General features: G+C 36.8%; 1 protein-coding gene and 1 long non-coding RNA gene across 12 annotated transcripts in view; one reads left to right on the top strand and one right to left on the bottom strand.

Annotated features, from left to right (window-relative positions):
- Positions 1 to 25699, top strand: part of EFCAB6 (EF-hand calcium binding domain 6) — a 357426-nt gene that overhangs the window by 194261 nt on the left and 137466 nt on the right. For all 11 annotated transcript variants that reach the window (XM_077169111.1, XM_077169107.1, XM_077169109.1 and 8 more), the window contains one exon: positions 1257 to 1413. In XM_077169111.1, coding sequence (XP_077025226.1) covers positions 1257 to 1413 — 157 coding nt within the window. The remainder of the gene's footprint in view (positions 1 to 1256; positions 1414 to 25699) is intronic.
- LOC143691100 (uncharacterized) overlaps positions 1 to 25699 on the bottom strand; it is a 53062-nt gene that overhangs the window by 16687 nt on the left and 10676 nt on the right. The window lies entirely within an intron of this gene.

Genomic DNA, 25699 nt, shown 5'->3' with positions numbered 1-25699 from the left:
TTTATTGTGAAATATATCCATTAAACTGGTTAACGTTTTCTAATATGAATGATAGGATTATTAAAATGATTGCCTAATTGAATTGTAACAATAAAACATTCCTAGTAAATCTATAAAAAAATCAGACTGATGGATATTCTAGCTCTTCTTCATTTTGAAAAATAGAGGTTTAGTCTAATAAAAAGATATTATTTTAACTTACTTGATCATAGCTGATAATAAATCATAAGAAAATGTAAAATGTGTAACTATTCAGCAGATTTCACTTTGTCATATCCCTTTTAAAAAGTTCTTAAGTATTGAGCAATGGGAATATTTTAATGATATGCTAATGAATTTGAATATCTGGTCATTTCAGTAGTAGCTGCTTTATAAATGGGCAGAAAGATGGTATTTTAAGAGAAAGGTTAAATATTCTGTGGTAAGATACTTCTGCCTCCTAAAACCCGGGAAAGAAGTAATGGCAATTAAGCAATGCATAAAACAGAGTGAGCTTTCCTAGGGAGCTCTTTAGAGGCAGAGAGGCACAAGGAAGGGATAGGATCTCATTCTCCAGGAGTAGCTGATGGATGGTTATTTCTTTTCCCCCAGAATGGGGCCAGAGACTTCTGGAGAACTGAGGAAATGATTGTCCTCTGGACACAGACACAGACACACACACACATACACTCTCTCTCTCTGTCTTTCACACACACTTACACAGAACACATCATATAAAATTTATATTTTGTGAATCAGCTTGATTTCACAAACTGGCTTGGAATGATTGTGGACTTCCTCTCATTCCCATGCATGTCTGATGATGACTCCCTTCATCTGCTTACTTCAAACTGGCTAATTTATTTAATTTAAAACTTTATAATAGGCTTTGCCTTTAAAGTTTCCCTGTTCACAGAAATATCCTTTTTCACCCTTTACATGCTCTGTTCAGCCAACTGAAAGCACAGTTGAAAGTCTTAACACAGAAGAGCCATATCCCCCCCGGCCCTGCCCCTGCCCCTGCCCCCATAGACTGGCGCGGCAGGAGGAGGTTCTCCTTGGACACAGTGTCCTCAACTCCAGTTCTGTCTCTGAAGTTTACAAGCCATGGCTGAGTCAGAAGTTCCTAAGTCAGTGGTCTTCCTGAGCATCTGCTTTGTGAAATGGGGAGGGCCCACCTCCTTATTGTTGGGTAAAATAGAAAATGGGTACGGCCTACAGGAAGCACTCTGGTGTGTAAGTTGACTCTGGATCCAAATGCCTACTTGTGATTTTAGAACCAAGCCCACTAATGACAGAATCACCTTGACCAAAGAAGAAGTTATTGAAAAGCTCAAAAACTGTATACAGCAGCAAGACCCAGCATTCAGAAAACGATTTCTTGACTTCAGCAAGAAACCTAATGGAAAAATTAATGAACATGAGTTCAAGAAGGTAGGAGAATGGGTCTCTCTGTGCTTATGTGTTTCTTTCTTGAAGGAAGGAATTTGGGTATTTTCTTATAACAACATCCTTCAAAGGATAGGAATCAAGGTCTCAGTAATGGTTCATTCTAGGACAAAGGAAATTCATTTTTAGGCTTCTTTCAACAATTTAAAAGAATTCTTTGGGCCAGAAATCTTTGGCAAATTTCTTCAGAAAATACTTTCAATATGGGTGTGGCCAGTTGTTAATATTTAAACTTTCAAAACAGAGAATTCATTGATAAATTGTTTGACCACCTGCTGTGTACCTGTGTACCCAACACAATGTTGGAAATCAGGATGGGGTGGGAACATGGGAATACAAAGATTCTAAGACCCCTTCCCTGCTAGTGAGGAGTTCCCAGGATGCTTGTGATAACAGAGCTGTGGTTTGTTCCTCCAGAGGTAAAAAAAAAAAAAATCTGACAGTGAAATATGGGAAACTTGGGGTGCTGATTTGCATGTGCTTGTGGGAACTGGCAAGTTTCTTCCCGAAAGAACTCAACTTGATGGGTTCTGCATAGACTTCTCAGGAATTAATTTAAATGGTTACTTAAAATCCCTATTATGATCCCTGTAGCTAGTCATCTTCAGCTACTTTTAAGGAAAGTATTTCATTAATATGTAGTGATGTGGATAAACTTAAAAGAAGGCAATGAAATATATTTCCAAGAAGAGAATAATTTGATTTGTGTTACTGTTTATCTTGCACCTGCCCCATTCCATGCAGTGGGGTGGGCTCTTTTAGTTTGTTATGTCTCCTAACAGCAGCATCATGAGGAGGGAATAGGGCTGGAGGCCCAGAGTTGGGGCTAGATAGACACTGAGATATTCCAGACCCCCCAGCCCTCAACAAGATGATGCCCAGTCCTGATCCCATGTTAGAATTTGGGGAATGGCAAGGAGGGTAGATTCTGGAATGACTTAGAAATAGGAAGGTTTTAAAGCATAGGAAATAAGAGGTAAGGGAAGAAGAAATTAGAGGAACCAAGAGAAAGGAAGGATTCAAGAAGGACTCCCAGATTTGTGGTCTGGTTGAAAATTAGCCCCTGATGCCTTAACGAGCACAATTCCAGTGGGGTGACTGTAATTCGTATAATACCCAAAATCTTCCTGACCATCATTGTGAAAAACATATAACAGTGTTCTCGGCCACAGAAGTGCAGAGAGCCATTGGATCCGGTGACTCATATGTTCCCATCTAGCTCTAGATTCTGTCCTTGCAATTCTCCCTCAAATAAACCAAGAAAGGAGCAATGTGTGGGAAGAAAAGTTTTTGTTATTATTTTTTGACATGAAAATCTATTACCAATTCTCTGAAACAATTGGGTAAATTACGCACTAATTTCCTTTGTAATGACTTATTGGTTTTAACCTTTCGGAAAGGTTATCAGTTTTAACTTGTGACCAGCCATTTAGCGTGAATGTGAACTACTGAGGGGTGATTTTAAACAGTAGATTGTAGACCTGGTTTGACCTTCATAAGCAATAAGCATTGCACAATGTAAATTATCATCAAGCAAGAGGATTGTTTACAGACCAGGAAAGCAGCTTCTTTCTACTACCAGTGAAATACAGCTAGGGAAATCATGGGTTTATGTTACAGAAAGAAAGAAGAACTGAGGTTAGACATAATGCAGGGCTTCCAACTGATTGGGGTTTGGGGGCGTTGAACTTCAATGGCAGAGCAGCGTTCAAGATCAACTTCTCTAGAGTGCTTTCAGCCCCGTCAACAGGACTCAAAACATTGTTAATGATGATAGCAGCAATAGTGATGAGAATTGTGAGGATTATGGTTTAACAGTTATTTGAATAATGAAGATGGTGGCAATGGAAATAGGTCTAACGATCATTTTTCAAGCAATGACAATGTACAGGCCCATGGAAGTTGCTTTACGTGCATTCTTTCTGATCGTCACAGGGACCCCGTGAGGTATAGATGACATGGTGCCCATGTCAGGAACTAAGATATGGCTCACTGCTGTTCAGCTGGTAAGCCATCAGGAACTTGGATTTGAACCCATCTGTCTTGCCTTGTTCAGCCTTGCAGGATACAATTGATCCCAACTGTATCTGGCATCAGAGATTTGTGAGAAGACCATTAATTATTTCTTATTGTGAAATGCAACATACATACAAAAAACAATAAATTTCAAAGTACTATTTAATAAGTAGTTTTAGAACAAATTTCAAAGTATTGTATGGGTTACAGTTCTGTAATTTCAGGTATTTCCTTCTAGCTGCTTCAAGACACTGGACACTTAAAGGAAATATCTCTATAATGATTCAGCAATCATACTCATTTGTTAAATCCTAACTTTTCTGTTATTAACTTCTCCTTCTCCATTGATCCTTTTCCCAATCTTTAGGGATATTTGGGCAATGACCATTCTAATCTCTTCATGTTGAGAAGGGGTGTTGACATTATGGGGTAGGGGGATGCAACTGGTTGATGCTCTTGAAGAGACTTAGTAAATCTGGATTTCAGGACTTATCTGGCCTAGAAACCATCTGTAGGTCTTAGGTTTTTGAGAAATAAACTTAGTGAGTGAAACTTTTAGAATCTCAGATAGAGCCCTGGGTATTCTTTAGGGTTTACAGAACCAGTGTTGGTAAGGGCTTGGCATATCATGGCAATTAGCAATATCTAGCTGAATCTTGCATGAGAGTAACCCCCAGAATAGCCACTCGACTCTATTTGAAATATCTCAGCCACTGATACCTTATTTTGTTACGTTTCCTTTCCCCCTTTTGGTCACGTAGGCATTGTCAATCCCATGGTACCAAGAACACCATTAATTTTTGTAACAATGCTCCTTAACTTCCTCCTATCATTTTGGTTGGGGACACACAATATTCTTCCCCAAATATGTAGAGCACCAATTAGTATAGTGAAGTGGCTGTGTAGTCTCATCCCAGGAGAACTGGGAGTGAAGCGCCGAGTGCCACATATCAGCTGGCCTGACTGCGCAGGCACAGAATTCCTCTTCCCCTAAACTGAGGCAACACTTGGTTGTCATTCTGGATATCTCTTGCTCTACATCAGAGTTATTAATTATTTCTTCTTACCAGCCATCTCCTTCCCTGCGACAGGACAAAAGGTGGGTGGCTACACAGATGCAATGAGGGACAATTGCAAGGACAGAATCTAGAGCTAAATGGGAACTTAGGAGTCATCAGATCCAAAGGCTCTTGGCACTTTTGTGGCTAAGAACACTGTTAATGTTTTTCACAACGGTGGTCAGAAAGATTGCTATTATACAAATTGTATTCATTAACTAATAACTTGTCTTCTCCATTTTCTTTTCAGTAATACTACACTGAATTGACAGTCTTGGGAAAAGTAGAGCTATTGGACTTTAAGTGACCTCCATGTGCTTTTTATGCTTAAATGTATAAATTCCTTTGGGGAAGAAGGAAAGGCACATTCTTTCTGGAATTGTGCTAGACCTCTTGTCTTTTACATTGCATATTAAATCATTCTCACTACTCTCACTACTCTATAAGGCATTCTCTCTTCCCACCCCACCCCCACCCCCACCCCCAAGAAATGCCTCTCTCCCAGCTCATTGCTCTTGCCGCTGCACCATGCAGCCTTTCTATTCTAATTTGCTAGCTGCTGGAATGCAACACACTAGAGGCGGATGGGCTTTCAATAAAAGGGGATTTATTTAGTTGACGTATAGTTTTTCAGAGGAAAGGCAGCTAACTTTCAACTGAGGTTCTTTCTTACGTGGGAAGGCACAGGGTGATCTCTGCTGGCCTCTGGGTTCCAACAACTTTCTCCAGAGTGATTCATTTCTGTATCCCAAAGGCCTGGGCTGAGCTGTGAATGCTGAGATGAGGTATGCTGAGCTGCTTAGGCTGTGCTACAATGAGTTCTCTCATTTAAGCACCAGCCAATTAAATCAAACATCATTCATTGCAGCAGGCATGCCTCCTAGCCGACTGCAGATATAATCAACAGATGAAGTTCACATGCCACTGGCTCATGTCCACAGCAATAGAACTAGGCACCTTCACCTAGCCAAGTTGATACCTGAATCTAATTACCACACTGTCCTTTAGCATTTAATGCAATAATGTGCTGAACTTCTTCACTAAGGAAAATCACTTTTTATGGACCTTTTAAAATAGCATATTTTTAAATACGTTATTTTATCCAAATAACCAAGTTTAAGAAATGGTGTTGTTGTAGGAAAACCATGTCTGAACTTTAGGACGCTCTAGGACTTTTATATTCCTTCTCTAAGTATTTGTCTTCCCCTCTCCCTTGCCTTGATGTGCTGAATTAGAAGAAAACCTCCCCAAAACAATGACATAAATAAGAAAGGTGGTTATTTTTATGTCCTGTAACAAGGATTCCAGACATTACTGGTACAGAGCCAATGTAGCAGCTCTACAGTGTCATTAGAGACCCAGGCTGCTTCTAGCTTTCCACTCTTCCATTCTCATCCTCGTATAGTAAGATAGCTGCTGGGGCACCTGTCATCACATACATTTCAGACAGAAAGAAGTGGAAGAAGTAAGGGCAAAAGTCTCAATGCAGCCAGGTCTTTCTTTTTTAAAAGGGTTATCGCAGACATTCTACCCAGCAATTATTACTTACATTTCGTTGACTAGGGCTGTGGTATAGCCAAACCTATGTATATAATTATTTGGGGGAGAGGGGTTGATACATTACTACTGCCCAGAAACAGCAAGGTTCTGTTCAGTGAGCAAAGGAGAAAATACATATCAGCAGGCAAATAACTGTCTCTGCCATCCATCTCTTAGTAAACATTTTGAGGGTGCCCATTATATGCTCAGAATAAGTCTAAGCCTCCTTGGGGAAATGGGCAAAGCAGAAGGTGTAGTCTCTGCCTGTATAACACCAGGGAAAATTTCATTGTTTGGAGCCAGTGACCCATGGGGAACATAAGATGACAAAGTACCCAAGGATGCATAAATCAATAATTGTCTAATTGAGTAAACTCTTTGCCTGGCTGTACCATCTATCAGGAATTTGAGGGCAGCTTTACAATTCAAGTTCCCCATAACTGGCTGCTCCTGATGGGAAATTGTTGTTCTTCATCCCAGTAAATGTGTTTATTTAGCTCACTGTTATTCTTAGACCCATCTCTGGAAACAGAGGACTGCAGAGCTCATCAGAAAATTTACTCAAGCCCTTGAGACATGTATTAGGGAAGGGCCAGCTGGTAACAGCTCAACCTTGTGGCTCAGATACAGAGCCCCTTCAACAACTTCTACGGTCACCTTGCATAGCACCAGGTGAGGTTACCTTACTCCCCTGTGGAGTCATCAAACTCATATCCAGGGAATTTGCAAACCCCACCTAGTACCATCAGTACCTAGTCACTTACATTCTTTCCCATTTAGGGGATAGGGACCCTGGTGTGGATAAGCAGGCTGCATGATTCTGGCAGCTTTGGGTGAATTAAAGAGAGTGGGAGACCTTTACGGAGTTGCCTCCCTCCATTCATCCTTTTATGGCTGTTGTTCCTAAAGACCTTTCATGTTCTGTTGCATTTTGGCTACTGCCAGCACAGAGGGATTCTTGGTGCTTGTGCTGAGGCCTAACCAGACTCAGTACATAGACCAAATGTCCTATATTCTTCTGTAGGGGGCTCCTTACTCAGCTTAGAAAAGGCGTAGGGGAAACTGATGCACCCTCACGCTACTGAGGTTGGATGGCTGGGAGAGGAAGAATAGGGGCTGAGCGAGCCAGGAGAGTGATTAGGTTTGGGAGGCTCTCGTGACAGAAGGCTGCTACCAGCGCAGAAGTGACTAGTGAGGTTTTAAATGCAGTGGTATGAAAGGCAGGCGGCTTCAGCAAGACAAGTACAGGACTTCATAGCTGCCACCTAACTTCTCTTAGCCTCATTTTCCATGTCTGTGAATAAAGACATGATACTACTTGCTGAGCTGCCATCAGGACTAGAGAAAATATATGTAAAGATCCTGGCACATAGTATGTTTTAAATAAAAGTACCTTTAATTAATGATTACTACCCAGAAATGAAACATATTGTAGAAATGCATTTAAAATATTATTCCTTTGTGGGCCATTGAACCATTGAAGGAAAAACTAAAATATCAAGAGCCACCACGTTAATTATGAAATAATTCAATCATACAGAAAAGCAGATACCCAGTACAGCACCCAGAGTTAACCATGAATTTTACCCTGTTTGTGTCAGCAATTTTCTTTGTTTTTGTAAGAATGATAAATTATAGATAAGGCTGGAGCTCCTTCCCCATCCCTTCATCCTTATTCCTTCCCCAGTGGGAGTAGATGTCATTCCCACACATGGTTTCTCAGCTTTACTATTTAAGTACCAGTTGGATTCTCTGGGAAGCAAGTGCCATACCAGGCAACAGCCTCTAGGTGGTGTGCTCTAATGCAGCCAGCAGGTCCCATGGTTAAGGGCCCACTGGGGTGTCAGCTTCATAGCTCCTCCCTTGCCTGGATGCTGTGTTACATGGGGTTCCGTGTCTGAGGGTCAGGCATTCCATAAGCCCTCAGATAGTGGGGCTGGCCGAGGCTCTGTGGGAAAGGAAGTCAAACCCACACCTGGAACAAACATCTAATCCTGTGAGAATGAACATCAACCCTTCCAAGATGGTCAACATCCACCAAATGTCTGCCTGGTCCCCATGAAGAATAATGCTACTCTTGTGTTGGTTCTCTCTCTGGGCAGCATGGATGTCAGAGGCAGAAGTAGCTAGATCAAATTTGATAAGCAGTAGTCCATGCTGCTGAGTTCATGCTTCCAGCTCTGCTTCCTGGCCACGTCATTAACATGCCCATCCAGCCAGAACTGGGATCATTGCTGACAAAAGCTGACCAACTTCACCTGACTAAGTGATTCTGTCTGTTTGGCTTTTGAGCCCCTCTTCCATGGCAGATGTTTCCTGGAATGTTAACATTTGGAAGCAAAGATCGTCACGTCTCAGGCTTGTTCCCCTCCATCCACTCTGGTACTTGTTTCTGATATTCTAGGTGGGTTTGTGTCCAGGCTGCTGACCAGCCAGCCAGGCCATTTGCCACTACCCTCGAGCCCATATATATTCCAACTTTATTTTGTTTTTGTTTTTGTTTTAATGCAGACCAGCATTCTCCCTTCCCCTTCCCCTGGCAACCTCTAATCTGCTTTCTATCTCTATGAATTTGCTGTTTCTAGACATCTCTTACAAATAATATGATACAATTTTTGTCCTTATGCATCTTGCTGATTTCACAGAGTGTATTAGCTAGAGTTCTCTAGAGAAGTAGAATCAGCAAGACCAAACTGTCTTCCAAAGTGACTGTACCATTTCTCATTCCCACTAGCAATGAATGTGGGCTTCTGTTGCTCCTCCTCCGTGTCCACATTTCAATTTTAGTCGTTTTAATATGTGTGTAACAGTATTTCATTGTTGTTTTCCTTTCTGATTCCCTAATAATAATGATGAGAATCTTTTCATTTACTCATTTGCCATCTGTATATCTTCTTTGATGAGTTGTGTGTTCAATTCTTTGGCCCATTTTTAACCAGGTTGTTTTCTTATCATTGAGTTTTAAGAGTTCTTTGTATATTTTGGATATAAGTCCTTTATCAGCTATGTCTTTTGAGACTACTTTCTTCCAGTTTGTTTATTGTCTTTTAATTTTTTAGCAGTATCTTGCACAGTACAGAAGTTTTCATTTTAGTGTAATTTCGTATTCTATCATGGATTGTACTTTTCAAATTGTACCTAAGAATTCATTGTCAAACCTGAGGTCACCTAGGTTTTCTCCTGTGTAATCTTCTAGGTGGTGTATAGTTTTGCATTTTTACATTTAGGTCCATGAGTTAATTTTTGTGAAAGTTGTAAGGTCTGTTTCTAGGTTCATTTTGTTGTTGCTGTTGTTTTGTTTTGTTTTGTGTATGGGTATCAGATTGTTAAAAAAGACTATCTTTTTTTCAGTGAATTACCTTTGCTCCTTCATCAAAGATCAGTTGGGTGTATTTTTGTGGCTGAGTTATAAGACTTCTTTATATAATCTGGATATTAAATCCTTATCATATATGAGATTTCCAAATATTTTCTCCCATTCTGTATTTTTGTCTGTTGATGTTGTACCTCCACCACTTTGCTCACCATGTCATCTGCAAATAGGGAAAATCTTACTTCTAACTTTCTAATTTGGATGCATTCCATTTCTTTTTCTTGCCTATTTATTCTGGCTAGAACTTCCAGTACAATGGTAAATAACAGTGGTGACAGTGGGCATTCTTGTTTTGTACCTGGTCTTGGAGAGAAAGCTTTCAGTCTTCACCATTGAATATGATGAAGTATTTTATACACATACTTTATCATGTTGAGGAAATTTCCTTCTATTCCTAGTTTTCTAAGTGTTTCCTTCAATAAAAGATGCTGGATTTTGTCAAATGCCTTTTCTACATCAATTAAGATGATCATGTGTTTTTTCCTTAGTTCTGTTAATTTGGTGTATTACATTAATTGATTTTCTTAAGTTGTACCACTCTTGTATACCTGGGTTAAGTCCCACTTGATCATGGTGTAAAATCTTTAATCTCCTGTTGGATTTGGTTTGCTAGTATTTTGTTGAGCATTTTTGCATCTATAGTCACAAAGGATATTAGTCTGTGATTTTTTTTCTTGTGATATCTTTACCTGCCTTTGGTATTAGGGTGATGCTGGCCTCATAGAATGAATTACCAGGTAATAACCAATGAATTACCTCCTCTTCAACTTTTAGAAGAGTTTAAACAGGATTAATAACAGGTATTAATTCTCCTTGGAATGTTTGGTAAAATCACCAGTGATATGTCTTTTCCAGAGCTTTTATTCCTGGGAGGTTTTTGACTACTGATTCAATTTTTTTCTTGCTATTGGTCTGTTAAGATCTTCTGTTTCTTCTTGAAACAGTGTAAGTAATTTACGTGTTTACGGGTAATTGTCCATTTTAACCTAGCTGTCTATTTTGTTGGCATAGAGTAGTTCATAATATACCCTTATAATGCTTTTCAGTTCTGTGGTATCAGTAGTAATGCCCCCCTTTCATTTTTTATTTTAGTTATGTGCCTCCCCTCCCTTTTTCTTCTTTGTCAGTCGAGTAAATTGTTTGTCAATTTTATTGATCTTTTTCACGAACCAGCCATGGGTTTTCCTGATTCTCTCTATTGTTTTTTTATTCCCTGTTTCATTTCTTTCCACTCTAATCTCTATTGTTTCCTTCCTTCTGCTTATGTTGTATTTATTTTGCTCTTCTTTTCTAATTCTTCCATTTGTGAAATTAGGTCTCTGATTTTAGATCTTTTTTTAAAAAATGTAACCATTTAGAGTTATGAATTTCCCTTTCAGCACTGCCTTTGGTGCATCCTACAAGTTTTGGTATATTGTGTTTCATTTTCATTTGCTTCAAGTTACTTCCTAATATTCCTTTTGATTCCTTCCTTGACCCACTAGTTGTTTGAGTGTGTTGTTTACATCTACATCCTTGTGAATTTTCCATTTCTCCCTCTGTTATTAATTTCTAGCTTCATTCCATTGTTATTAAAGAAAGAAACATTGTATAATTTCAATATTTTAAAATTTACTGGGGGTCAGTGCAATGGTGGCTCAATGGCACAATTCCTGCCTGCCACGCCAGAGACTTGGGTTCAATTCCCAGTGCCTGCCCATGCAGAAAAAAAAAAATTACTGAGACTTATTTTATGACCTAACATGTGGTACATCATGTGTACCAAAGAAGAATGTTTTACTATGGTGTTGGGTTAAATGTTCTGTATATGTCTATTGGGTCTAACTGGTTTATAATATTGTTCAAGTCTTCTGTTTCCTTACTGGTCTTCTCTCTAGATATTCTACCCATTATTAAAAGTAGTGTACTGAAGTCTCCTACTATTAATGTGGAACCATTCATTCCTCCCTTCAAGTATGTCAGTGTTGCTTCATGTATTTTGGGGCTCTGTTGTTAGGTACATATATATTCATAATTGTTATGTCTTCATGTTAATTTCACCCCTTAATTACTGTATAATGTCCCTTTTCCCTCGTAATGGCTTTTCAATTATATGATATCAGTTAGCTACCCCAACTGTCTTTTGGTTACTACTTGCATTAGTTTTTCCCATCCTTTCCCTTGCAACCTACTTATTCATTCTGACCATCTCTGCCTTTTGAATGGAAAATTTAAACCCATTAACATTTTTAAAAATATTTTATTGAGAAATATCTACACACATATGTCCAACCATATTATACAGCATGGCCACAATTTCATCACATAGTTCTGTATTTTTCACCATGATCATCTTAAGAACATTTGCATCACTCCAAAAAATTAAATAAAAAGAAAAAAAACAACTCATACAACCCTTACCCTTTACCCCTCCCTCTCACTGACTCACAGTATTTCAATCAAGCCAATTTTTATCCTTCCTCTCCCCCTATTATTTATTTATTTATTATCCTTATTTTTTTCTAACTCATCTGTCCATACCCTGGATAAAAGGAGCATCAGACACAAGGTTTTCACAATCACATCGTCACAATGTAAAAGCTATAAATAGTTATATAGTCTTCTTCAAGAATCAAGGCTACTGGACCACAGCTCAACAGTTTCAGATACTTCCCTCCAGCCACTCCAATATACCACAAACTAAAATCAGATGTCTATATCATATGTAAGAATAACCTTCAGGATAACCTCTCAACTCGGAAATCTCTCAGCCACTGACACTTTATTTTGTCTCATTCCTCTCTTCCCCCTTTTGGTCGAGAAGGCTTTCTCATTCCCATGATGCCAGGTCCCAGCTCATCCCCAGGACTCAGCTCCCACATTGCCAGGGAGATTTATACCCCTGGGAGTCGTGTCCCATGGGGGAGGACAGTGAGTTCAACTGCCAAGTTGGCTTAGAGAGAAAGGCCACATTTGAGCAACAAAAGAGGTTCTCTTGGGGCTGACTCTTAGGCATAATTATAAATAGTCTTAGCTTCTCTACAGTAATAAGCTTCATAGGGGTGAGCCCCAAGATTGAGGGCTCAGCCTACTGAATTATTGGTCCCCATTGCTTGTGAGGAATTCATTCCCAGATGGGGAAGTTTGATATTTCCTCCTTTCTCCCCAGTCCTCTAAGGGGACTTTGCAAATACTTTTTTATTCTCTGCCCACATTTCTCTGGGATATACTGGCATCACACTCACCTGTAAAAACCAACAAGATCTCATGCCCTCTTCAAAATTCCATGTAATTATGGTGTTCAAGTAAACTGACCATACAAGTTAAATTAGATAATATGCTACCCAAAATATAAGTTTTGCACCAAATAAACACCTCTCCCTTTGGTCTCACACAGAAGTTGAAGTTTGAAAATATGATCCATATCATCCTTTACCCAGTATTCTAATTTACCTTAGTCCTATCCAGATCAGCTTCATTCATATCTCTAGAAGAAGTCTGATCACTTCTTCAACTTTTTAACAGTTGCTGAATGGGGTAATGCTGATTTTCATAGAAGGTTTTACACAAATAGCTCAGTATCTCAGAATTTAGAGATAAGTTACAACTCCAGAATAGATATGACTACTGTTAAGAGCTTACAATCTAGGAACCTTTACTATAGGCCCCAAACTGATAACCCATGCTCTTGACTTCAGTTCTCTGTGTTTGTATATTATTAGTTAGTACATATGAATGAGGCGTGATAATATTTATCTTTTTGTTTCTGACATTTCATTCAACATACTGTCCTCAAGGTTCATTCAACTAGTTGCATGCCTCACAACTTCATTCCTTCTTGCAGCCACTCAGTAGTCTGCTGTATGTAGCACTTGAGAAAAATGTGTATCCTGCTGTTGTGGGTGTAATGTTCTGTAAATGTATCTTAAGTCTAATTCATTTATTGTATTATTCAAAATCTCAATTCCTTTTGATCTGCTATCTAGATGTTCTATCCATTGATGAGAGTGGGGAATTGAAGTCTCCAGCTATTATTGTTGAGGTGTCTACTTCTCCCTACAGTGTCCACAGTGTTTGCCTCATGTATTTCAGAACACTCTGGCTCAGTGCATAAATGTTTATGATTGCTTTATCTTCTTGTTGAATTGTTCCTTTTATTAATACATAGTGTCCGTCTTTGTCTTTTTTTATTGTTTTACATTTGAAGTTTAATTTGTCAGGTATTAATATAGCTACCCCCAGTGTTTCTGATTGTTGTTAAGTGAAATGTCTTTTTCCAGCCTTTCACTTTCAATCTGTTTTTGCCCTTGGGTCTAAAGTGAGTCCCCTGTAGACATGACATAGATGGGTCGTGTTTTTTAATCCATTCTGCCACTCTACATTTTTTAATTGGGGAGTTTAATCTGTTAACATTAATTTTATTACTGTAAAGGCAGTAGTTCTACATTTTTGTCTTTTGGATTTTATATGTCATATCTAATTTTTTTCTCTTTCTACCTTTACAGATAGTCTTCATTTCTGCACTATTCTCCAGACCTGTCTCTCCTGTCTATTCCTATCTGCCAGTAGTGCTATTTTCAGTATTTTTTGAAGTGCCAGTCTCTTAGTCACAAACTCTCTCAGTGTCTGTTTGAAAATAATTTAAACTTCTCCTCATTTTTGAAAGACAGTTTTGCTGGATACAGAATTCTTGCCTGGCAGTTTTTCTTGTTCAGAATCTTAAATATATCATACCACTGCATTCTCACCTCTATAATTTCTGCTGAGAAATCTGTACACAGTCTTATTGATCTTTCCTTATATGTGATGGATTGCTTTTCTCTTGCTGCTTTCAGAATTCTTTGTCTTTGACATTTGACAATTTGATTAATACGTGTTTTTTAGTAAGTCCATTTGGATCTATTTTGTTTGGGGTGCTCTGTGCTTCTTAGATCTATAATTTTATGTCTTTCAAACGAGATGGGAAATTTTCAGTGATTATTGCCTCCATTAGTCTTTCTGACCATTTTTCCTTCTCATCTCCTTCAGGGACACCCATAACATGTATATGCATTCATGTGCTTCATATTGTCATGCAGTTCTCTAAGACCCTGCTCAAATTTTCCATTCTTTTCCTTTTCTGTTCTTTTGTGTGTAGGATTTCAGATGTCCTGTCCTCTAGTTCACTAATCCTTTCTTCTGCCTCTTCAAATCTGCTGTTGTAGGTCTCCATTTTTTTCATCTCTTCTATTGTTCCTTTCATTCCCATAGGTTCTGCCATTTGTTTATTCAAACTTTTGAATTCTTCTCTGTTTGCCCAGTATCTTCCTTACATTCCTCACCTCTTTTGCCATATCTTCCCTCAACTAGTTGATTTGATTTTTTGTGACTTAGCATGTCTATTTGAATATCCTTAATTAGTTGTTCAACTCCTGTATCTCATTTGAAATGTTGGTCTATCCTTTGACTGAGTCATATCTTCAATTTTCCTAGTATGACTCTTTTCTTTTTGTTTGTTTGTTTGTTTGTTTTTGCTGGTGTCTGGGCATTTGAACTCCATAATTAGTTTATTCTGGAAGTTGTTTTCCCACTTTTACCTAGGGTTTTCTTGTTGGTTGTCTTTGTTCTCTATCTGTTCTTTGGCCTTCAGTTCAATTTATTCTTAAATAGCTTCTATTTAACTGATCAGTATTTTTCAGCTCTTATTTATCTGGTTCTTGCCCTGCCTATATGGAACCTTTTTTTGAAAGGGTGTCCTCAGATATGATCAACCCCAGTCAGATTTTTCCAGACCAGACAGGCCCATGTCTCAGGAAGAGAGAATAACCTGTATCGAGTTTGCCTGAGGGTGAGACCCAGCAGGTTGTTAAACGTTTCTCTGAAGACTCTAAACTCTCTGCTTTTCCTATCCTGCCCAGCATGTGGTGCTTGTCAACCCACACCTTCCTACCAGCACAATTCTAAACTGACCCTATCCCTTCCAGGGGCATGGTTGAGACAGAGGCTGAGGTAGAGGGTGGGCTTAGGTTTGTTCTGTTTTCCAGCCCCTGGAGCCTGAATTTTCTGAAGGAGTGCCACCACTTGAATTGTGCCCCACCCCCCTTTTCTTGGGGAAGATATACCCTTCAGTGAAATATCTCCATTCACCTGACTAGTTACTTTGTCTCTCAGACCTGCCTGAATTCTGCCCTTGCCTTGGACAGTGCTGAAGTCTGAGAGTGCTGGTTGTTCTATCTAATGGGCTGTTCCTTGGTCATAGTAGAGTTTGTTTCTTTCTCCCTCAGGAACCAGCCTGCTATACCCATGGGGGAGGGTGCCAGCCTCCACAGCTTGGGAGACTTACAGTTCTTTATGGGATCTCAGCTGTCCCACCCATTCCAAACTGATGTATGATGTGTGCCAATCAGTGGAGGCCCCCAGCAGTTGTTTCAAATTGTTCCTGGCTCTGGAAGACAACCTAAATTCCACACCTCACTATGCTGCCTTCTTTCCCTGCCTCTTATTTGGTTCCCTTGTAAGATTTCTATTTCTTTACCAAGATTCTCATATTGTTCGTTGTTTTCCAGATACTCTTTAGTGCTTTCTCTTTGTTTTCCTTTATTTCTTTGAGCATATTGAATCACTTTTTTTTTATTTTTAATTTAGGTCTCTGGTAGGTCCAAAGTCTGGTTTTCTTCATTGTTGGTTTCTGAAGTTTTAACTCATTTCTTTGGAATCTTTTTGGAATCTTTTGTAGCACACAGTACATTTTAATATCTTAATGTGTTAACTCTGGTATTTAGTCTTGAGCTGTCTGTTTCTTAAGTTTGTATCCAGATAGTGGTATAACAGATTTCCTTGAGTGCCAGGAGCATTTTTAAGTTGTGTTTTCTTGATTCAGCACTTAATCCAGTTACCGCAGTCCTTTAACTCTTTTCCAGAGGTTTGAGGAAGATGGCTTTGCCAGTTTTTGCTTGCTGTTAAAAATTCTGTGGGCGCATGGAACCCTAGAGCATCTAATGTTACCATCTTGGTTGACTGGAGGTCCTGGTAGCTTGGATCTTAATTGAAATTGCATTGAATCCACAGATCAATTTGGGAAGACCTGGCATCTTAATAATATTGAATCTTCTAACCCATGAACACAGACAGTGTCTCTATTTATTTAGATTTTATTCAATTTCTTTCATCAGAGGTTTGTAGTTTTCCATATATAGATCCTGTACATAATTTGTTGGATTTATGTTTCAGTGTTTCATTTTTATGCTAATATGAGTGGTATTGTGTTTTTATTTCCAAATTCCAGTTGTTTATTGTTGATATATGGAAAACAATTTTCTTTTGTATATTAAATTTGTATCCTTTAACTTTGCTACATTTACTTCCAGGAGTTTTATAAATTGATACTTTGATAATTCTACATAGATATACATCTGCAAACAAAGATGGTTTTATTTCTTCCTTCCCAATCTTCCTACCTTTTATTGTCTTAATGCACTAGCTAGAACTTCCAGTATGATGTTGAATAAGAGTGGTAAAAGAGGACATCTTTAACTTGTTCTCAATCTTTAGAGGGAAGGCATCCAGTTTCTCACGTTTAAGTGTAATGTTATCTGTAGGTTTTATTGTACATGATTTTATTAAGTTGAAGAAGTTTCCTTCAACTTTCTTTTTATCATGAACAGATACTGAATTTGTCAAATGCTTTTTCTTATCAGTTGATATGATCATGTGGTTTATCTTCTTTGGCTTGCTGATGTTATAGATTACATTAATTGATTTTTGAATGTTGAACCAACCTTGCATAATTGGAAGAAATTTTACTTGGTCATGTTGTATAATTCTTTTTATTCATCATTGGATTTTATTTTCTAATATTTTGTTGAGGGCTTTTACATCTACTTTCGTAAGATATTTAATCTGTAGTTTTCCTTTCTTACAATATCTTGGTTTTAAGGAAAGCATTGCTTCATAGAATATGTTAGGAAGTCTTCTCTCTGCTTCTGTTTTTCTACAAGAGATTTTAGAGAATTCTTGTCTTTAAATGTTGTGGTAGAATCTACTAGAGATACCACCTGGGTGTGACACTTTCTTTTTTGTTAAGGTTATTAATTATTATTTAATAATTATTTATTTAATAGGTACAGGTCTATTCATATTATCTATTTCACCTTGAATGAGTTTTGGTAGTTTTTGTGTCTTTCAATGAATTGGTCCATTTCATCTAAGATATCAAGTTTGTGGACGTAGAATTTTTCACAGTATTCCTTTATCATCTTTCTAATGCCAAGGGGATCAGTGGTGATGACCCTGCTTAATTTCTGATATTAGTAATTAGTGTCTTCTATTTTTTTTCTTGGTTAGTCTGACTATAAGTTAATCAATTCTATTGTGTGTTTTCTTTTCATTTCATTAATTTCCTGTATTGTTTTAGATTTCATTGATTTCTGCTCTAATTTTTATTATTTCTTTTCTCCTTTTTGATTTAGGCTTAAATTGTTCTTCTTTCTCTAGTTTCTTAAGGTGGAAATATTATTGATATTAGATATTCTTTTCTAATATAAGTATTCAATGCTGTAAATTTCCCTCTCTGCACATCTTTTGACGTATTCCATAAATTTTAATAGGTTGAATTTTCACTTTCATTAGTTCGAAATATTTTAACACTTTCCTTAAGATTTCTGCTTTATCTCATGTGTCATTTAAAAGGGTGTTATTTAATATTCAAATATTTTTGTATTCTCCAGCTATCTTTCATTAAGTTCTAGTTTTATTCCATTGTGGTCTGAGAACATATTTTGTAACATTTTTATTCTTTTAAATGTGTTAAGGTGTGTTTTTGGCCCAGAATGTGGTCTGTCTTGGTGATATAAACCTGAAAAGATGTGCATTCTGCTCTTGTCAGATGAAATATTCTGTGTGTTGATTAAATCCAGTTGATGAATGTTGTAGTCAAGTTCAATTATACCCTTCCTATATCTTTACTGGTTTTCTGCCTTCTGAATCTTACAATTACTGAAAAAACAGTATGGAAGTCTCCAACTATAATAATGGAGTTGTCTATTTTTCCTTGCATTTATGGTTCCATCAGGTTTTGCCTCATGTATTTTGATGTTCTCTGTTAGTGCATATACATTAAAGGTTGTTATGTCTTCTTCAGTAATTGACACCTTTATTGTTATATAATGCCTCTCTTTATCTCTGGAAGTTTTCTTTATTCTGAAGTCTACTTTGTTTTAAATTAATATTGCTACTTCCACTTTCTTTGGATTGGTATTAGCATAATGTATCTTTCTCCTTTCTTTACTTTTATTTATCCGTATTTTCAAATATGAAGTGGGTCTTGGTCTTTATCCATTCTAACAATCTCTGTCTTTTACTTGGTGTATTAAGACTATTCTCATTTAAAGTGATTATTGATATAGTTGGATTAATATCTACCATGTTTGTAACTGTTTTTCTTTTTTACACTTGTTCTTTGATTCTTTTTTATTTTCTCTTTTTCTGCCTATTCTGGTTACAAATGATAATTTATATGATTCAATTTTCTCTGTTCTCTTAGCATAACTATTATGTTACTTGTCCATTTTTTAAGTGATTGCCCTAGAGTTTTCAATGTATATTTACATCTTCCTTATAACAGCATATTCCTCTTTCCTCTCATTCCTTACAGCAGTACTGTCATTCACTTCACTTATTTATATTCATAATTATCCAATATATTGTTACTATTATTACTTGGAACAATTATCTATTAGATGAACTAAGAATAAGAAAAAAAGATTTTTTTTTTAATCTTCATTTATTTCTTCATGACTCGCCTTTTCTTTGTGCATATCTGAGTTTCTGACTTAAATTATTTTCATTCTCTCTGTAGAAGTTATCTTAACATTTCTTGAAGGAAAAATCTACTGGTGATAAATTCCTTCAGTTTTTGTTTCTCTGAGAAAGGCTTTATTTGTCCTTCACTTAGGAAGAATAATTTTGCTGGTTATGGAATTATAGGTTGGCAGAGGTTTTTTTCCCCAACACTATAAACATTTCAGTCAACTCTCTTCTTGTTTGTGTCATTTCTGAAAAGAAGTTTGATGTAATTCTTATCCTGATTACTTTTGTTTTCCCCTCTGGCTTCTTTCAAGATTTCCTCTTTGTCTTTGATTTTCTGCAGCTTGAATATAAGATAGCTAGGTGTAGATTTTTTTATATTTATCTGGTTTGATGTTCTCTGAGATTTTTGTATCTGTGGTTTGATATCTGTCATTAATTATGGAGAATACTCAGCCATTGTTATTTCAAATATTTGTTCTGCTCTTTTCTGTCTTCTTTTGATATTTCAATTACGCGTATTTTACCCCTTTTTAATTGTCTCACAGTTCTTGAATATCATGTTATTTTCATTCTTTTTACTCTTTGCGTTCAAGTTTGGGGAGTTTCAATTGATAAATGTTCAAGATCACTGATTCATTTTTGGCCATGTCAAATCTACCAAAAAGCCAACTGAAGGTATTCTTTATTATAGTAGTTGTTTTTTTTTATTTCTATCATTTCCTTTTGATTTTTTTCTTAGAGTTTCCTCTCTCTGCTTAAATTACCCTTTTGTTCTTAAATATTGTCTACTTTTTCCACTGAAGCATGTTGTGGATTGAATTGTGTACTCAGTTTGGGCACGTTCTTGGGCTTAGTGCACATTCTGGTGGGTGCAGACCCATAGTAATAAGATCTCTTCAAGATGTTTCTTCAGTTAAGAAGTGGTCCCTCTGTATCAAGGGGGCTTTAGTCCAGATTACTGGAGTCTTTATAAACACAGAGTAAGATGATGAAAGAAACCAGAAGAGGCTTCCAGACAGAAAAACCAAGGACAAAGGATTGCCAGTGGCCAGCCTAGAGTAACTCAGTCTTCTGGGAGAAAGTATTGCTTTGTTGATGCCTCAATTTTGGATTTTTCCTAGCCTCAAAACCATGAGCCAATAAATTCCTCTTGTTTAGGCCAATACATTGCATAGTATTTGTTTTAGCAGTAAAGAAAACTAAAACAGAGCCCTTAACACATCAATCATAGGTATTTTAAATTCTCTATATGATAATTATAAAATATGTGACATATCTGAGTCTGGTTCTGATGCTAGCTTTCTTACGTCATACTGTGATTTTTCTTGCCTTTTAACATGTCTTGTAATTTTTTGTTGAAAGCTGAACATGTGTATCAGGTAATAAGAACTGAGTAGATAGCCTTTACTGTGAAGTTTTATGTTATTCTAGCTGGTAGCTGGGTTCTTTAATATTTGCATAGCTGTAGATGCCAGATTCTTCAATTTCTTCTAAGTCCATTTTTCCCCTCCCCTGTTGTTTTTGGGGTTTCCCTAAGAACTCCTTCTTTAATAGAGTCTCTGTTTTTTAAGTCTTTCCATTTTAATCCACTTTTATGATACTGGAGCCATGTTGATGCAGTGGTGACATGTAGGGAGGGGAAGCAGTCTAAAATCTTATGATTAAATCTCAGTCTTTTAGTGGATCTATTTTCCAAGAGCTGTGATCATCAGAATTGTTTCTTAACCTGTTTTTCTCCATTTAGGTGACAAAAAGACTACAACTGTCTAGAGTTAGCTAGTTACACTACCCCCAGGTAAATAAGGCCCTGGCAAAGTCACTTTCCTTAGCATATAGGCCTTTGTTATGGAGGTCAACCTTGGCATATTTCAAAATGATTACTTCCCTGTCCCTCTGAAACACAAGGCAATTCTTCTCTTATACTCACCTTTAGAACCTCATGGAACTCCTGGGAATCCAGGAGAGTGTAAGGTATTCATAGACTGGGCACCAAGCAGTTTGTCATTCTCAAGTTTATCCACACTCAGCCTGCAGTATTTCATCAAGATTAGCATTTAAGTGTTTCTACTAGGTTATGGTTTTAGCATTGACTTCTACTTCAAGTAATCTTCATTGTGATTTTTTGTGTTCACGTGTATTCCAGATTTTGGAGTGGTGTCTTACCCTGTGACTTCAGCTTTCTGATGGGTCTAATGTTAGTCATTAATTTTCAGTTTGTTCAGCTTTTTCCTTGTTGTAAGGATAAGGTTGATAACTTCCAAGGTCTTTACATTTTGGTGTGGAAGGCAAAAGTCCACCCTTACTTTTTTATTTTAGTTGTTTTTTTTTTTTTCTGAGCAAGCAGGTAGAAAATTTAATAAATATGTATCCCAGATGGTCATGTGGGCACTCTCACAAGAAAATAAAGGCAAGAGGTGAGAGACCCTGGCACTGTGGGGCAATTTGCTTTTATTGCTTAGCTTTACTTACTCCCCCTTTTTCTTCCCTGTTTTGGGCTCTTCCTCCTACCCTCCGTTCTCTCCAGGGCAGTGCCAGGTGGTAGATAGTGCCCTTGGTTGGGTCAGGGGCCGCCAAATTTATTTTTGCTGGAAATAGCATTCTAGGTTGGCAATTATTTTCTTTTACAATTTAAGAGACATCATCCCATTGTCTTCTGGAGTCTATCAGTTCTATTGATAAATCAACCATAAGTTGAATATAATGTGTCTGTTTTCTCAGACTGCTTTAAAGATTTTCCTCTGTCTTTGATTTTCAGTAGTTTGACTATGATGTGTCTAGGTGTAGGATTCTATATGCATCCTGATAGAATTTTCAGTTCTTCTTAAATCTGTAGGTTGATATGTGTAGTTAGTTTGGGAAATTCTCATCCATTAACTCCTCTCCTATTACTTACGCTCCTTTCTTTGTCTCCTTTTTTATAATCCAATTATGTAGTGCTAGATGTTTTTACTATCCCATGTGTTTCTTTCACTCTTTAACCTATTTTCTATCACTTTTCCTCTCAGTGTTTCAGTCTTGATATTTTCCACTGACCTGTCTTCCAGTTCACTAATCCTGTGTACTGCTTTTTCTAATCTGTGATTAATTTTATTCACTCAGCTCTAAATTTTAGTGTTGCATTTTTCAATTGTAGAATGTCCATTTGCTTATTTTAATATTTTCTTTATCATAGTTTCTTCTAGTGCTTCAATATTTTCCTAAATATACTGATAGCCATTAAAATTTTTTTTTCTATTAACTTCAGTATCTGGAGCTGGACCACCTGAGGATATATTTCTATTTTCTGTTTTACTCTCCTGATTTTGGGTCAGTTGATCCTCTCTCTTGGCATGCCAGCGAGTTTTATTTAATGTTAAATATTTTATAATAAAAAATTGGCAGCTTTGGAGAATGGGTTTTCCTTTCCTTTGCTATGTAGATAGTGCATAGACTAGTAATCTTTATATAGTTAGGGCCTAAGTTATTGTAAGGATTGCAAGTTTAGCAAGACTTCATTTGCCTTTTTTTTGCCTTTTTTCTTTAATTTTGCATTTGGAAATAATTTCAAACTCACAGAAAAGTTAAGGGAAGAGTACAAAGAACTTACCAAAATTCACCTTTTATTATCATTTTCCTCATTTGCTCTCTCTCTCTCTCCATATTATTTTTTTCCTGAAACATTTCAGAGTAAGTTGAATCCATCATGGCTCTCTATACCTGAATACTTTAGTTTGTATTCTCTTGTATAACATAATACCTGGTTCTTTTACACAGCTGCAGTATAGTTACCAACCTCTTACATTTAATTTTGATACAATACTAATATCTAATCTACTGTTTAGATTCCAGTCATTTCAACTAACCCAGTAAACTCCTTTATAATACTTTTTTTCCCTCTTCAACACAGGATCCAGTCTACAATCATGTATTGCAATTAGTTGTCACATATCTTTAATTCTCCTTTATGGGGAACAGTTCTTCAGACTTAATTTGTCTTTTATGACATTGGCATTTTTTGAAGAATATAGTATGCCTATCCCCTGCTATTGTGTTTAAAATATGTTTCTCATTTAGATTTGTCTGATGTTTCCTTGTGACTAGATTCAAATTATGCATTCCTAATTGGAATACTATGTATGTGATGTTCTGTCCCTCTCAGGGTATCATATCAAAAGGCATATTATGTCCTTCTGCCCCTTTTGGGTGATGCTAATTTTAATCCATTGGTCAAGGTGGTGTTCAATTTTTCCATTGTATAGTTATTACTTTTTTCCTTTGCTGCTAATAAGTTTTTGCCTTTTTAGAAAGTCAAAAAGTATAGTCCCTCCAAGAGTTCTAACCGAGAGCCTGGATTATTCACTGAATCCCTACCTCCTTAAAAATTCTAAACTCTAATCCTTGTCTCCTCAGTACCACACAATGACAAAGATTCTTTCTGCTTTTCAGAAGATTCTGTCTTGATTCTTAATCTTTTGACCTACACAACTTCTGAATTCAGCAAATGTCTTGAGAGGAAACCTGACAAAGAATGGGCAAATGGATCACTTCTCCTTAAGACTCTCCCTTCTTGACCCTGCCCTCCCCCACCAAAAAAAAAAAGGAAAAACTCCCCCCTTCTTTTGACTTTTTCATTCCTTTAAATCCTGATTGCCTCAGCAGCTCTCTAATGTTCCAGATATATTTTTTGGTCCTTTATCTGGCTTTGCTATTTGTTCTCAGTGGAAGTATAAATCTTCTGTAAGTTACTCCAACATGTTAATCATCCATTTCCTTTTTGATGTGCATTTACTTCTTTTTTTTCCTTTTTTGTTCCTCTTTAACCAATATCCTTCTTTATGTTATCCATCCTAGGGAATGGATTCCAAGAATTAGGATTGCTTGATCTAAAATAATATATTTTTTATTTTAATATATGTTTCTTGTTTGCTTTTGTAAAAATACTACACTTCATATTTCTAGTAGTAGATACTAGCATGAGAGTATCTTTTTATTTACATCTCTCTCATAAATAGACATTACAGCTCTTTTTTTCCCCTCTGATAGTTTTAAAGTGATAGTGCATTGTCACTTTAATGTGCATTTATTTACCTGACTACTGGTAAATTTCTTCATCTTTTTTTACCATTAGAATTTGTTCTTCTGTGAGTTGCCTTTGCCCCCTTGTCAATTTATAGTAGGTATTTATTATAGACATCGTTATTTATTCAATTTCTATAAGAAGACCACAAGTCTCAGATCATCCCTCATCTTTTGGACTTTCTTCCCTATAAGTGCTCTGAATATCTCTTAGTATGACTACATATTCCACTTTTGCCCAGCTCTCAAAGCTCTTCACTGGACATTTACCCATTTGTGCTAACTAAGCCTTGTTCTCTCTTGAGGTTGCTACTTCCCCTGTCTATCTTCCCTTTCTAAGACATAAACTTGATGAGGACAGGGATTTCTGTCTTTTTACTTCTCTGCCCTATCTCCAGCCTCTAAAACAGTGCTTGGCACATAGTAACTGCTCAATAAATAATTTTGCATGAAGTAACCAACCTTGAAAGACATTGTAATATTGTGGTGAAACGTATTGACTCTGGATCTAGACTGCCAGGGTTGGAATCCCAGCTTTGCCACTTAATAGCAATGCGACCCTGGACAAACCTCTCCATGGCTTGATTTCCTTATCCCTAAAATCATGATCATAGCAGTAGCTATATAATAGAATTGTTGAGAAGATTAAATAAGGTAATATATGTAAGCCCTTTAAGTAGTGCCTGACATATTGAAAGCACTTGAATTACCTAATTTTATTTGTATTGTTATTACTGCTATCTTTCCTTGCTTATTTGATTATTTCCTATTACTCACACACACACACACACACACACACACACACATACAACTAAGATCAATACAGTATGTGGACAAGGACTTTGCTGTTTGGTTCACAAATGTGTTTTCCTAGTGCCTAGAAGAGTACCTGGGACTTCGGTGCTCAAAAAAAAATTTTTTTGTATTAATTAATAAGCCATTAATCTTTGTCTTCTGCACTAAAAATATATTTTTCAAATCTATCATTTGTCTTTTTGCTTTATTATACTTATAACTTTTGCCATTAAAATGTTTTAAGTTTTTATACAACCAAATATACAAATATTCTTTCTTCCCTATTCCCTCCCTCCCACCCTTTTCTTTTTAAAATAAATTCTGCTCATGCAAAAAATAAATAAATAAATAAATTCTGGGGTTTTTGTCTTGATTAAGAAGATGCTATTCATACAAACCCTGCCCCCCCCCATATTTTACAGATACTCTTGTAGACTTTATTGCCAGAAATTTTACTATTTTATTTTCTTAATTTGTGTACTTAATCCATATGGAATTGATTTTTGTTTATAGTATAAGGTGGTGCTCTTCTATATTTTTCCATTGTCATATATAAAATTTTCATTATGCTAAGGTCTATATCTGAACTTTATGTTCCACTGATCTATATGTCTATTTCTATATCACTGCAATGTTTTATTATTTAATAAATTGTCTTTCCTTCATTTTT

This window comes from Tamandua tetradactyla, chromosome 7 (assembly GCF_023851605.1).
Source record: "Tamandua tetradactyla isolate mTamTet1 chromosome 7, mTamTet1.pri, whole genome shotgun sequence".
NCBI classification, from domain to species: domain Eukaryota; kingdom Metazoa; phylum Chordata; class Mammalia; order Pilosa; family Myrmecophagidae; genus Tamandua; species Tamandua tetradactyla.
The sequence above is the reverse complement of the archived record's forward strand: the minus strand, read 5'-3'. Positions and strand labels throughout refer to the sequence as shown.